Source organism: Danio rerio, chromosome 14 (genome assembly GCF_052040795.2).
Source record: "Danio rerio strain M-AB ecotype USA chromosome 14, GRCz13ab, whole genome shotgun sequence".
Classification (NCBI taxonomy): Eukaryota; Metazoa; Chordata; class Actinopteri; order Cypriniformes; family Danionidae; genus Danio; species Danio rerio.
Window position 1 is genome coordinate 14,470,706 of NC_141034.1, and position 13,894 is coordinate 14,484,599.

General features: G+C 44.2%; 1 protein-coding gene across 1 annotated transcript; it reads right to left on the reverse strand.

Annotated features, from left to right (window-relative positions):
* Positions 1-9,280: 9,280 nt before the first annotated feature.
* Positions 9,281-13,425, reverse strand: LOC147833899 (uncharacterized). Its single transcript, XM_087281231.1, has 3 exons — positions 12,541-13,425; positions 11,699-11,904; positions 9,281-11,294 (listed from the first exon to the last, which is right to left on the reverse strand). The coding sequence occupies exons 1-2, from the start codon at positions 12,827-12,829 to the stop codon at positions 11,864-11,866; spliced, it is 330 nt and encodes a 109-aa protein (XP_087137357.1). The 5' UTR covers positions 12,830-13,425; the 3' UTR covers positions 9,281-11,294; positions 11,699-11,863.
* Positions 13,426-13,894: the final 469 nt, after the last annotated feature.

A 13,894-nucleotide genomic window follows, 5' to 3' on the forward strand; every position in this document is an offset into this window, starting at 1 on the left:
CGGTGTGCCTCTGGGACAGGTGTCCAGTCATATTGTTGTCTCAACAGATGCTTCCAGCACAGGCTGGGGAGCCGTGTGTCGCGGGCATGCAGCTGCGGTAGGTGCCCAGCTGCATTGGCATATCAATCGCCTAGAGCTGTTGGCAGTGTTCCTTGCTCTCCGCTGTGTTTCTCCGGTGCTGGAGCAGCAACACGTGCTGGTCAGGACGGACAGTACGGCGGCGGCAGCGTATATCAACCGCATGGGGGGTATGCGCTCTCGCCGCATGTCTCAGCTCGCGCGCCGTCTGCTCCTCTGGAGTCACCCGCGGCTGAAGTCGCTGCGCGCCATTCACATCCCAGGTATGCTCAACTGTGCAGCCGATGTGCTCTCACGGCAGCTTATTCACTCTGGAGAATTGAGACTCCACCCCGAGTCTATCCAGCTGATATGGGCGTGATTCGGGGAGGCCCAGATTGATCTGTTCACTCCCCCGAGAACGCTCATTGCCAGTTGTTTTATTCCCTGACCGAGGGCTCGCTCGGCATGGATGCACTGGCCCACAGCTGGCCTCGGGGCATATGCAAGTATGCGTTTCCCCCAGTGAGCCTGATCGCGCAGTTACTGTGCAAGGTCAGGGAGGACGAGGAGCAGGTTCTGTTAGTTGCGCCCCTCTGGCCCAACCGGACCTGGATATCAGAGCTCTCCCTCCTTGCGACGGCCCTCCCATGGCAGCTACCTTTGAGAGAGGCCTACTTTCTCAGGGACAAGGCACCATCTGGCACCCTCGCCCCGATCTCTGAAACCTTCACGTGTGGTCCATAGACGCAAGGAAGACTTAGGTAACCTGCCGCCCCCGGTGGTTGATACCATCACTCAGGCTAGAGCCCCCTCCACGAGGCGCGCCTACGCCCTGAAGTGCAGTCTATTCACTGAATGATGTATCTCTCGCAGAAGACCCCTGATCTTGCCAGATCAGTGTTGTGCTCTCTTTTCTTCAAGAGAAGCTGGATAGCAGGCTGTCGCCCTCCACTCTCAAGGTTTGCGTTGCCGCCATCTCCGCTCACCATGTCGCGGTGGCTGGCGGCACCGTGGGAAAGCATAACCTCATCACCCGGTTCCTCAGAGGTGCTAGGCGAATTAATCCTACTCACCCCCCTCTCACGCCCTCTTGGGATCTCGCCCTCGTTCTCACGAGCCTGCGATTTGATCCCTTCGAGCCACTCGATACAGTATCCTTAAGATTTCTGTCCCTGAAGACAGCTCTGCTGGTCGCGTTGGCCTCCATTAAGAGGGTCGGGGACTTGGAGGCATTTTCGGTCAGTGACTCGTGCCTGGAATTCGGGCTGGATTTTTTTCACGTTATCCTGAGACCCCGTCCAGGTTATGTGCCCAAAGGAGGAGGCAGACCCAGCCCTTTCCTTACTTGTCCAGTTCGCGCCCTGCGCATTATGTGGACTGTACTCAGTACTTTAGATCTTCTGAGCAGCTCTTTGTCTGTTATGGCGGACGGCAGCAGGGAAGTGCCGTGTCTAAACAACGTTTATCCCACTGGATTGTGGAGGCCATTTCATGTGCTTATTTGAGCAGAGGTCAGCCACGCCCCCCGGGAGTGCATGCGCACTCCACTCGGAGCGTTGCATCCTCTTGGGCGTGTGCGCGCGGCGCTTCTTTAACAGACATTGTAGAGCTGCAGGCTGGGCGACACCCAACACATTTGCAAGGTTTTATAATCTGCGAGTGGAGCCGGTTTCCTCGGGTGTTAGGGATCTTTGGTGATTGAGGAAACAACTCGGTGGGTGTTGTAGCACGCTTGCGGTGCCTTTTTTCCCTAACACGGAGAGATGTGCACCCTCCTGTCTGTCAGTAAAGTTCCCCATTCGGTGAGCCCTGCAGATTCCTCCGAGGCCCCCAGCACTGACTCAGCGGAGGAGTCACTCGCTGGCCCACTACGTTAGGTCTGCCCGCTGGTCAGCCCGCATTTTTGGGTACAGGTGCCTGCTATGGCCGATCCCCGCTGGTGATCCCCATATGCTTTTCCGCCACGGTTAAGTTCCCCCCTCTGGGTGGACCCGTGCTTTCCCTATCCGCTAACCACCTTCTTATGCGCACTCCCCCTTCTCAGGGTTAGTCCATATGTATTCCATTTGTTTCCCTATTGGGTGCGGATGGTCTCCGCAGCGTCCTCCCTACTGGGATGGCACGCTTCCCAACGTACTGTCGTATATTCCTAGAATTATCTAGACGCTAGCGACTCCCAAAAAAATATACCTATTCCTTAAAGCTTCTTTTGAAGTGGGGATAAGTTAGGGCCAAGGAGGACCGCGCCTCTCATGATTTGGGTGCGTCACGCTTGCCTGACTGCCCTCTCATGGTGGGTGTTGGTAAGGTGCAGTCATTATGGCGCTTTCAATAGGCTCCGATACGTGGATTTAGAACATCAAATCCACTTATAGTGCTGAAGTTCCCCCCGAAGGAGAGCGTTCGAGGTTACTAAAGTAACCCTTCGTTCCCCGAGGAGGGGAACGGACGCACTATACTCCGTCGCCATAAAGACTGTCCCTTAGCTGTTAAAAGTCTCTTCAGCTTAAAAAGGATAGCGTTTGCTAGCGCCAGGTGTGCTTATATGCTCAGTTAATTGGCGATGCAGCACACCTGCGCAAGCTTACGCTGCCAATTCATTGCTTTCATTGGCCCGTTCAATACTCTTTCAGACGAGCGGCTTCTGAACCAAATCCTCCAAGCGTTGGGTGAACCAAGCGTTGGGTGACGCTTTAACCACAGATTTTCATTTTTACCTTTTTACAATACTAGACAGGCGGTTCTGTATGTGTACAATATGTGATGTCATGAGTTAGTTTTCTTTGTAATAAACATGCTTTTAAACTACACTGTATGTTTTAGATAGAAACAACACATGGTGAGAAGTATAGCCCTAGGCTGCAAAATTTAAGCAAATATAAGAATTAAGTTCTTTAGTCTTTATAGTGCCCTATTAAATGCGTTGGGGAGAAAAGATGGTTTCAATTTCTTTGACCATCATGGCGATGTTATTACCTCAAATCTTAAACGTGCACATATGAAAACTGTGGCACAGCACATACTACAAAATAATATTAAGATTATTGTGCCAATGGAGCACATCACATGATTGTTATTTAACTTAGTAAATCAGTAGGTAATTATTATTTGTTACAGACTTTTTCACAAATATTTGACCTACTGCCACTACATGTAAAACACTCTCATGCACTCAGAATAGGTTCCCTTTTGCATAGCTACTAGTGGCAGTTATGAACTAAATAAATGGGCATATCCACACACAAAAGTGAGCCGCATGTTATTTACCATCTTTTCATTTCCTCTGTTCGTTTCTTTTTCACACGCATGCAGAGAAAGAAAAAAAAATCAGCTTGTTTAAAAAAGTACATTATGTTCAGTAATACATACATACTACTACTACTAATAATAATAGTAATATTAAGCTAAAATGTCCATATTGCCAGGATACGTTGTGCTTTGACTGGACATCTAGGTCAAAAGCAAAATTGTTACCTGTTACACAGCATAGGCTAGTCTATAGTGTGGAAAATTTTTAATTCAATGGTCTGCAGTAATCTCTTTCAGGAAAAGAAAAAAATCCTATAGTTGGCCTATTTCAGTTTACGGGACTAAATGATTTTTTATACTGTATGCTATTCTATCCCCTATCCTAAACTTCGCCAACATAAAATATAAATATTTTAATGTTTAAGCATTGTCTATTGGCTCACATCTCGGTCATAAAAACCGCACACACAGAATAACTAAGGAAAAAAATATATAATTTAAGCTCATTATAAACTAGTTATGTATATTTATATATTTGTTAAAACTTATGCGATTCCATCTAACAGCTATTTTCTTTAAACAGAACCACACAACCCGCTTTATCAATAGCCTACTTATAATTACTTACAAACTTTTGTTTCATAGGTGTGTACAATAAATAGTAATATTGATAATAATAAGAATAATAACAGTGTAGTGTGGTGAGTTTTATTTTTGTTTCAGTTCCAGTAAACTTTTGATTAGTGTTTTCTTTTGAAAATAATTTTTAAATGATTTTCATTGGGCAAGTGATTTTTATACAAAAAAATATATTTTTATTTTTGAGTATCTCATTTTTTCATTGGTTATCTTGCAGAACAAAGGAAAAAAAATGTCTATTTTGATTTATTTAAAGTTATTTAATTGCTGTTATTTTATTTAAAGTTATTTATGAGTTTCAAGTGAGTGACGTCATTGCTAGTGGACTGCTGCGCCTGCCCTCTCAGAACAGAGTGTGACTGAAGAGAGGATGGTATGTGTTTGCAGTGCTCTGAAATTAACAGTAAGAATGTAATTTATTAATAAATGTTTTATGCTATTTTTGGTCTTAAATATGTTATGAAATGGAAGCAAGTGGGTTAGATTTTAATGTTTGCCCTTAGCACGTGAATTTAGTGTCTTATTGACGCACGTATTGTTCCAAGTTGCCGCCCGCGCAAAAATTTTATTCTAGCCTTTTCCGAAGTTTTCATGCGTTATATCATATAAATTTTGGTTGATTGAGTCTGTATAACTAATATTAAATGTAGTATGTGTATGAGTCTATTTGTAATGTCAGTATTAATGTTTAATGACCAAACCTGTGTATACAACCTGCAGTTGATTTTAAAAAGGGCAACGTTAATGTGTTATATTTTGCATCCTTCAGCTGGAGTGCAGTGTGTGAAGGAGCATATGTTAATTTTCTGTCCTCTGTCAATAAACTGCAGGTATTAAAATGTAATATGGGAAAAATACCACTATACGATCTAATGAACAGATATATAATGATAATTAATGTGAAGTGTTAATGTTTATTGTGTAATTTTATTTGTTTTGTGTGTGTATAATTGTGAATGTCAATTTATGTGAATAAGAGGCAAAGACAGTGTTTATTGATAAAGTTATAAAATTGTGAGGACTCAGAACAGTGTGACTGGAGAAAGGAAGCTGGAGTGCAGTGTGTGAAGGAGTATATGTTAATTTTCTGTCCTCTGTCAATAAACTGCAGGCTTATTGATCCAAAGAAGGTCTGGTGTCAGTTGTCATTTGTGGTGCTGGGTGAGACACGCTAAAAATCTGGTGCCGTGACCCGGATTCCAAGAGATCAGCCATCGCAGATTGCCGGGAGGAGTCTTTGCTGACATCACATTTGTGAGAACTCAAAAGAAACAGATAAGCAGTAAAATACAAACATGAACAGTCATAATCATACACACACTACTTCACCTGAAAAAATGAAATATGTAAATGCTGATGTTGTGAACATTTCCCCTCCACGTGTATTTCAAAGGATACTACATGCTTCGAATGGGTTGGGGCGGGGGGCTTTGTTGAATAGTATGATAGAGCATGATGCGATTACCACCCCACCATTAGTGAATGGAAGGAGTTGATGCACATATATCTTAACAAAAAAGGGTTACAGAGTTGCAGAACAAGGCCAAGAAATTCTTGATAGGCTGATGGGCTGTGCTAAAGATGTTGTGCAAACCTACATTCATAATAACCCTCTGATTATTGTGAGCAAAGACCCACATGTTCTTTTCTCTATATTATGACAGCATTTTTGAGATACAATTTCTTCCACTACACTGCCAACAGATTTTTGAAACCCTACCTAGGCGGTCAGAAAGTGGCTTAGATTATTGGATTAGACTAAATAAGGCTGTCGATCTTGCCGACGAGTACCTAAAAAGGCAAGGAAAAACAGTTGAAGACCCAAGTCATGAAGTAACAATGATGTTTGTTAGGCACTGTCCTGAGAATTCCTTATATGCAGCCCTGAGGAGTATGGCACTGGAGAGTTGGACTGCCAATAAGGTTCAAGCACTGATCGACAGTCAACTTAGAGATAAACAGACGTATGGTGTAGAAAGAGCATTGCAAGTTGTAGAAAACCCTTCTGCTGCCTGGTGTATGACACAGCAGCAAGTCCCTAACAGTGATCAATCTCCTTAGTAGAGCAGTGTCCCTCCTAGAACAAATTTTTCTCTCCCAGAAGGAGCAAGAGCCTAAGGCTGAGCAAGTCAAAGTTTCACACAGGGAGTCAAATATATTCTCCAATTCTTGTAGAATATGTAAAGTTTTTGATCACACAACAAAGACACACAGCTTGAAGGAGGGACTGTGTTTCAGGTGCTACAATTCTGGACAAAGAGCCTTTGAATGCCCTCAAAAGAAACCAAAGAAACCAGTGAAACAAGGAACAACCAAAGGATCTTTGGATCCTGACCATCGTTTAAAGTAGAAAGCCTGCAATGTGGGGGCCACAGTGTGGGTACTTGCCAACCAAAGGCCCCAGAGAATCAACCTAATAGCCAAGGGGAAAACTTTCTGACTCAGAAGGCAAGCAATGACATTGAACCAAGTATCATTGAAAAAATTTTTATGAATTTATTTGAGGAGGCAGTTTATACAAAAGTAAATGATAAGAATGATTTATTCAGGGCCCCAGCATAAGTGGAAGGAAAAGTGGAACTTTTGGCTCTTGTAGACAGTGGATCCATAACCTGTACTCATACTTCATACTTAATGCATACTTCAAGACCATGCCCTTATTTAACAACATAAAAACGGTGGACCAATTGGAGCGGTTTTCAGATCAACTGCAACTTTACGTAGGAGTGCGGTCCCCCCGCCTACCAATAATGATTGACAGCTGCACGCATTAACATGTCTCCGTGATAATAAAATCATATCGACAAGACAGGACGAGCGCAAAGCAACCGGGAATAAAAGGTCTGTTCAGTTTGCTAGGATCATCAATCATCATCAGATGTGATCAAGAGTGAGTTTTACAAGTTTAACATGTTTTAAAACGTGTGCAGTTTGTAATGAAGTACAGCGATTCACTTCAGATTCACTTCATCAGCACAGCCATGAGGCTCTCTCACTGTCTCTGTGTGTGTGTGTGTGTGTGTGTGTGTGTGTGTGTGTGTGTGTGTGTTTGCGCTATCTACGTGTGTGTGTGTGTCTGCCTGTGTGTCTACGCTATGTATGTGTGTGTGTCTGCGCTACTTGTCTGTGCTATGTGTGTGTGTGTGTGTCTGCCTGCGTGTCTATGCTATGTATGTGCGTGTGTGTCTTGCTACATGTCTGTGCTATGTGTGTGTGTATGTCTGCGCAGTGTGTGTGTGAACTCATTGTAGCAACTCCACAAAAAGTGCATCAAATACTGATTGGTAAAGTTCTTACTGGAGTATTTCTTACAAACGTTACGTGAGATCTGCTTCCTGAGGCAGCCGAGGGTGGCGATTGAGCCTTTGTCTGTTGGGAGTACTGTGATGGTGGAATATTTCACTTCCCGTTCTGCTCCACGAAATATGATTGCTTGAAGTGTTTTTCTATTGTGGGCTGTCAAGTGGATTCCTCTAAAAGTGATTAATATGTTGGATTGACCTGTAGTGTTACGTCGGAATGAAAAGATCGCTCAGGTGCACCCTTGTCTTGCTCTTGAAGATTTGGAGCTTGCTAAATCTGTGAGTCTTGAATCAAAGGAGGTCCTTCAGAATGTAGTTCATGTTCACAAACCTAATTAAGAAAGCAAGGTGTCACAAGCAGATTGCTCTGTTAAGCTACAGGACCTGGGTCTGACGCAGATTGATATTGCCTCATGTGAAGTGGACGACTTGTGGAAAAGTCAGTTAGTAGACCTCATTGAACAATATGAGAACATCTTCTCTTGTGATAGGCTAGACTGTGAAGTCAAGAATATTGTTCACAGGATACGTCTGAATGATAAAAAACCATTCCGACTACCATACAGAAGGGTTCCACCAGCCCATTACAACAAATTGAGACCTCCATCTGTGAAAGCCTGTACTGTTCAAGATCAGGGAATTACACAAGCGACAGACATTAATGACACAGCTAAAGCAGATTGCACAGGAGACAGTGAATCTTCCTGCATTAGTATCAAAACTAGCTACAGTGAATCGTCTTGTGACTGTGATACAGATGGTATTAGTTTACATGGTGAAAGCTCTACATTCAAATCAGTTTCACCTATTGAAGTTAATGCAGAAGTTGAGTCTTGTAGTTCTTTGAATGATCACAGTGAACAAACAGAGCCAGATGGAATGTCAAGTAACATTTGCCCTGGTTATAGATCCAATCATAGTCCCAAGAAAAGTGTCAATTCTCAAGAAAAGAGACTGTATCAGAAGCTGTCCAAAAGGCAAATGACAAAATTGTCAAGACCAAGTCAGGCAGAGTAGTGAAACCTGTTAAAAGACAACTTGAGTGCATGAGCATGATTATGAGCATGATTATGAGTGCATGAGCATGATCTTCAGAGTCAGATAATAAAGACCCATTAGCAGAATTATTCAGGATTCTGTCCAGTTTTGTGGTGAATTAGACTGACCTGAATTGTGATTTTCTAACTTAATGGATGGTGAGGAATTTTCAGTGCAAACTTTAGGGATGTTTGGTTATGTATAAAAAGACATATTTCCCCCAAGCAAAAATGTTTTGTTGTTTATGTGAATGAAGTCTAGGTATCCCTATTTAAAAGAAAAAGTCCCCCACACAACCTTAAAGTTTGCTGGAATTCAGGAGGGGAGAGTGTAGTGTGGCAAGTTTTATTTTTGTTTAATTTCCAGCAAATGTTTGAATTGTGTTTTCCTTTGAAATTTTTTTTTAATAATTTTTATTGGGCAAGTGATTTTTTCCAGATATGTATTTTTATTTTTGAGTATCTCAATTTTATTTGGATATCTTGCAGAACAAAGGAAAAATGTCTATTTTGATTTATTTTTATTATTTAAAGTTATTTACGAGTTTCAAGTGAGTGACGTCATTGGAAGTGGACTGCTGCGCCTGCCCTCTCAGAACAGAGTGTGACTGGAGAGAGGAAGGTATGTTTTTGCAGCGCTTTGAAATTAACAGTAAAAATGTGGTTCATTAATGATATATGTTATGAAATGGAAGCAAGTGGATTAGATTTATATGTTTGCACTTAGCATATGAATTCAGTGTTTTATTGATGCACATGTTTGTTTCAAGTTGCCGCCCGCGCGAAAATTTTCTCTTGTGTTTTCCGAAGTTTTCATGCGTTATATCAATTTTATTTGATTGAGTCTGTATAACTGTTATTAAGTGTAGTATGTGTATGACTCTATTTGTAATGTCAGTATTAATGTTTAATAACTGAACCTGTGTATACAAATTGCAGTTGATTTTAAAGAAGGCAATATTTGTCACGAGCAAAGAAGAGGTGAACTCAAATGCAGAGAAAACAAAGTCTTTATTTAAGTAGAGGGTCTCAGGAAAAGCAACAAAACAAAGGTAGCCCAGTTGGGTGAATGCTGGGGAAGCATCAACGAAAAAACTCCACAATAACGGGACGCTCGCTCACTGGAAGTCCTGGACACAAATACAGGGTGAGTAACAGAATGCTTCACACAGACACACAAGCGACAAAATACTGACAAACATGAAGGGAAATAACGTGCTATAAATGGGGGAAAAGGGAATGAAAAACAGGTGGAAAGAATTAGCTGAAATGACTGGTGTTTCTGTGACTGCAAATAAAAGCAGGTGAGAAAGGTAATCTGTAACACTAAGATAGAGGTTAAGGGCTGCAGGGGGGAGCGAATAACAGGTTTGATTTTAGACACATGACAGACTGGGTGAATAATTCTGAACTGAGGGCTTAATTTGAGTCAAACCGCCACAGGAATGAGCACCTTGGTAATGGGAAAAGGTCCGATGAATTTGGGTCCCAATTTACGTGAGGGAAGTCTAAGGGGAATGTCCTTAGATGACAACCAAACCTTCTGACCATACACGTTGTGAGGGGGCACAGAACGGTGGCGGTCCGCAGATGCCTTGTTCCTATCGCCAGTCCGGATAAGGGCTTTTCTGGCGATCTTCCATGTTTGAAGGCATCTCTTAATGAACGAATGCGTGGAGGGAACAATGGCGTCAGGTTCTTGGGAAGGGAATAGAGGGAGCTGGTAGCCTAGGCAACACTGGGGAATTGAGGAATTTGGGGAATAAATTGTGCCGCCTTCGAGAATCTGTCACCACAGTGAGGACTACAGTGTTGCCACTGGATGGGGGTAATCCAGTGACAAAGTCCATCGCTATGTGTGACCAGGGTCGCAAAGGGACAGGCAGTGGCCGGAGAAGCCCTGCAGGGGGTCGATTAGAACTTTTGGCTACCGCACAGACCGGACAAGCCAACACAAACTCACGAGTGTCCCGTACTATCGAGGGCCACCAGAACCGTTGCTTAATTAACCCAATGGTGCGATCTGCTTTTGGGTGGCAGGCTACCTCAGATGAGTGACCCCACTGTAAAACCTTGGTTCGGACCAACTCAGGCACATAAAGCAAATTACTAGGGCATATTGTGGGCGTAACGACGGTGCGGAGTGCTGTGTGGACTAAAGACTCAATCCCCCAGGCTACCCCTCCAACCACACGTTCGGGTGGGAGAACAGCAACCAGAAAGGTGGGTTTGGGTTCAACCTCACTCAAACGTGACAGGGCGTCTGCTTTACTGTTCTTGGACCCCGGGCGATAGGAGATTTGGAAATCAAACTGGCCAAAAAACAATGCCCAACGAGCCTGACGAGAGTTAAGTTGTTTGGCAGATCTAATGTACTCTAAATTCTTATCGTCGGTCCAGACCACGAAGGGGACACCCGATCCTTCTAGCCAGTCACTCACCCAACACCAACCTGACAGCCAGTAATGTCCTGTTCCCGATGTCGTAGTTTCACTCTGAAGGGGTTAGTCTGTTGGAAAAGAAGGCACAAGGGTGTATTTTGTTGTCCGATGATGATCGTTGGGACAAAATGGCCCCTACACCTACCTCTGATGCATCAACCTCCACCACAAACTGACGGGACGGGTCTGGATTGACCAAAATGGGTGCAGAAATAAAGCGCCTCTTTAATTCAGAGAAGGCAGTTTGAGCCTGAGGGGACCACTCAAATGGTTTGTGGATGGAGGTGAGATTAATCAGAGGTAAAGCAACTTGGCTAAAATTGCGTATGAATTGCCTGTAAAACTTGGCAAACCCCAGAAACCACTGGACCGCCTTGCGACTGTGGGCCAATCCGCAACAGCTTTTACCTAGGCAGGATCCATTCGCAATTCCTCGGGCGACAGAACAAACCCAGGAACGAAACCGACTGTGTATGGAACTCACACTTCTCCACCTTGGCGAATAGACGATTCTCCAGCAGCTGCTGAAGCACCCGCCTGATGTGCTGGACATGCTCCTGTTCATTCTGGGAAAAAATCAGAATGTCATCAAGATAGACGAACGCAAAGTGATTTACCATGTCCCTGAGCACGTCATTGACGAGTGCCTGGAAGACCGCCGGTGACATTGGGAGCCCAAAGGGCATAACAAGATACTCAAAATGATTAGTAGGGGTGTTGAAGGCGGTCTTCCATTCGTCCCCCTCCCTAATCCGAACTAGGTGGTAGGCATTGTGGAGATCTAATTTAGTAAAGATGGTTGCCCCCTGCAGGAGATCGAAGGCCGATGACATCAGTGCCAATGGATAACGGTTCTTTACCGTGATATCATTCAACCCCCGATAATCAATACAGGGGCGCAGAGATCCATCTTTTTTCTCTACAAAAAAGAACCCCGCCCTAGCTGGAGAGGAAGAAGGACGTATAATACCTGCTGCTAGAGCACCGTGGATGTATTTCTCCATGGCCTCCCTCCAGTCAGAGAGTATAGACGCCCCCTAGGTGGAGAAGTCCTGGGTAATAGGTCAATAGCACAGTAGTACGGGCGGTGTGGAGGAAGCGATGAAGCCCGGGACTTACTAATACCGCTCTCAAATCATGGTAAGCGACAAGTACGCCAGTCACACTCACCTCCTCCTGCAAAATAGAATGAGAAGAAAAGTGAGAACATGCAGAACCAAGACATTGAGACAAAAAATAGGGACTCCAAAAAGATACAGAACTAAGAGCCCAATCAATATGAAGGTTATGCTTCACTAGCCAGGTGTGACCCAACACTAGTGGAGCCGTGGGAGAGTGAATGAGGAGAAACTATAACTGCTCCACGTGATTGCCTGAAAGTGCGAGTTTGAGGGGAACAGTGCAGTGGGTTATAACAGCTAGTTGAGAGCCGCAAAGTGTTTTAGCTAAAATGGGGTTATCCAGAGCGACCATAGAAATACCCAGTCGTTTAGCCAAGTCTAAGTCCATAAAGTCCCCTTCCGCACCGGAATCAATAAGGGCAGACACCTGCTTAACAAGACCCTTAACATTTAACCAGGCTTGGAGCGCAACCCGACCCCTGGGCAGTGCAAGTGTGTTCATGGTGCTCACCGTTACTCCGCCCTTAGATGGCTTACGCCGCTCTCTGACAGGGCACGCGGCCACCTGATGCCCCGCCCCCCCGCAGTAACCCTGGTACTACCCTGGAAGTGTCTGTGGGAAAGCAAGATGGCTGGAGAGAGAAGGTGAGGGAACACTGGGACAGAAAAGATCGACAAGAGTCGGGCTCACCAGAGTAAGCAGCAGGTGGGTTGAGTTGAGGTTCGGCCTGTTGTGGAGTGGCTATCGCCTGTTCCGACGAAGGAGGATCCGGGAGAGCTGCTGGAGGAATAGGGAGAGCTGCTGGAGGATTTGAGAGAGCAAGCTGCAGCTGATTAAGGTGCTCGGCGAGCGCGGCTAGTTGTTGGGACACCTCCGCAAACGCTTGGTGGGAGGCTGCGATTTTCTCCTGTTGTCGTCCCAACAATGCGCCTTGTTGGGCGAGCGCTCGGCGAATATCAACGTCCTCTGCTGAGTCCATGATGGTCAGTATGTTCCTGTCACGAGCAAAGAAGAGGTGAACTCAAATGCAGAGAAAACAAAGTCTTTATTTAAGTAGAGGGTCTCAGGAAAAGCAACAAAACAAAGGTAGCCCAGTTGGGTGAACGCTGGGGAAGCATCAAAGAAAAAACTCCACAATAACAGGACGCTCGCTCACTGGAAGTCCTGGACACAAATACAGGGTGAGTAACAGAATGCTTCACACAGACACACAAGCGACAACATACTGACAAGCATGGTATGTAAAATGTAATATGGTAAAAATAACACTATATGATCTAATAAACATATATAATGATAATTAATGTGAAGTGTTAATGTTTATTGTGTAATTTTATTTGTTTTGTGTGTGTATAATTGTGAATGTCAATTTGTGAATAAGAGGCAAAAACAGTGTTTATTGATAAAGTTATAAAATTGTGAGAACTCAGAACAGAGTGTGACTGGAGAAAGAAAGCTGGAGTGCAGTGTGTGAAGAAGCATATGTTAATTTTCCGTCCTCTGTCAATATACTGCAGGCTCATTGAACCAAAAAAGGTCTGGTGTCAGTTGTCATTTTTGGTGCTGGGTGAGACATGCTACAACAACAAAAATAAATAATAATAATAAACATTTTGCACGATAATCATGTATACTATTTCCCAAAAATGGGTTGCGTCTGGAAAGGGCATCCGCTGCGTAAAAACGTGCTGGATAAGTTGGCGGATGATTCCACTGTGGCGACCCCGGAGTAATAAAGGGACTAAGCCGACAAGAAAATGAATGAATGATCATGTATACTACAGTATATAGGGCGATGCAGTGGTGCAGTAGGTAGTGCTGTCGCATTACAGCAAGAAGGTCGCTGGTTCGAGTCTCGGCTGGGCCAATTGGTGTTTCTGTGTGGAGTTTGCATGGTCTCCCTGCATTCGCGTGGGTTTCCTCCAGGTGCTCTTGTTTCCTCAACAGTCCAAAGATATGCGGTAAACATGTATTGGGTAGGCTGAATTTTCCTTAGTGTGTGAGTGTGAATGAGTGTGCATGGATGTTCCCAGAGATGGGTTGC

What these genes read in the sequence shown, in the direction of transcription:
- LOC147833899 (XM_087281231.1), bottom strand. Translation starts at nt 12,829, where the DNA reads ATGGACTCAGCAGAGGACGTTGATATTCGCCGAGCGCTCGCCCAACAA. An exon ending in CCCACCTGCTGCTTACTCTG is followed by an intron (nt 11,905 to 12,540) that starts GTGAGCCCGACT and finishes TCTATTTTGCAG; the next exon opens with GAGGAGGTGAGTGTGACTGG.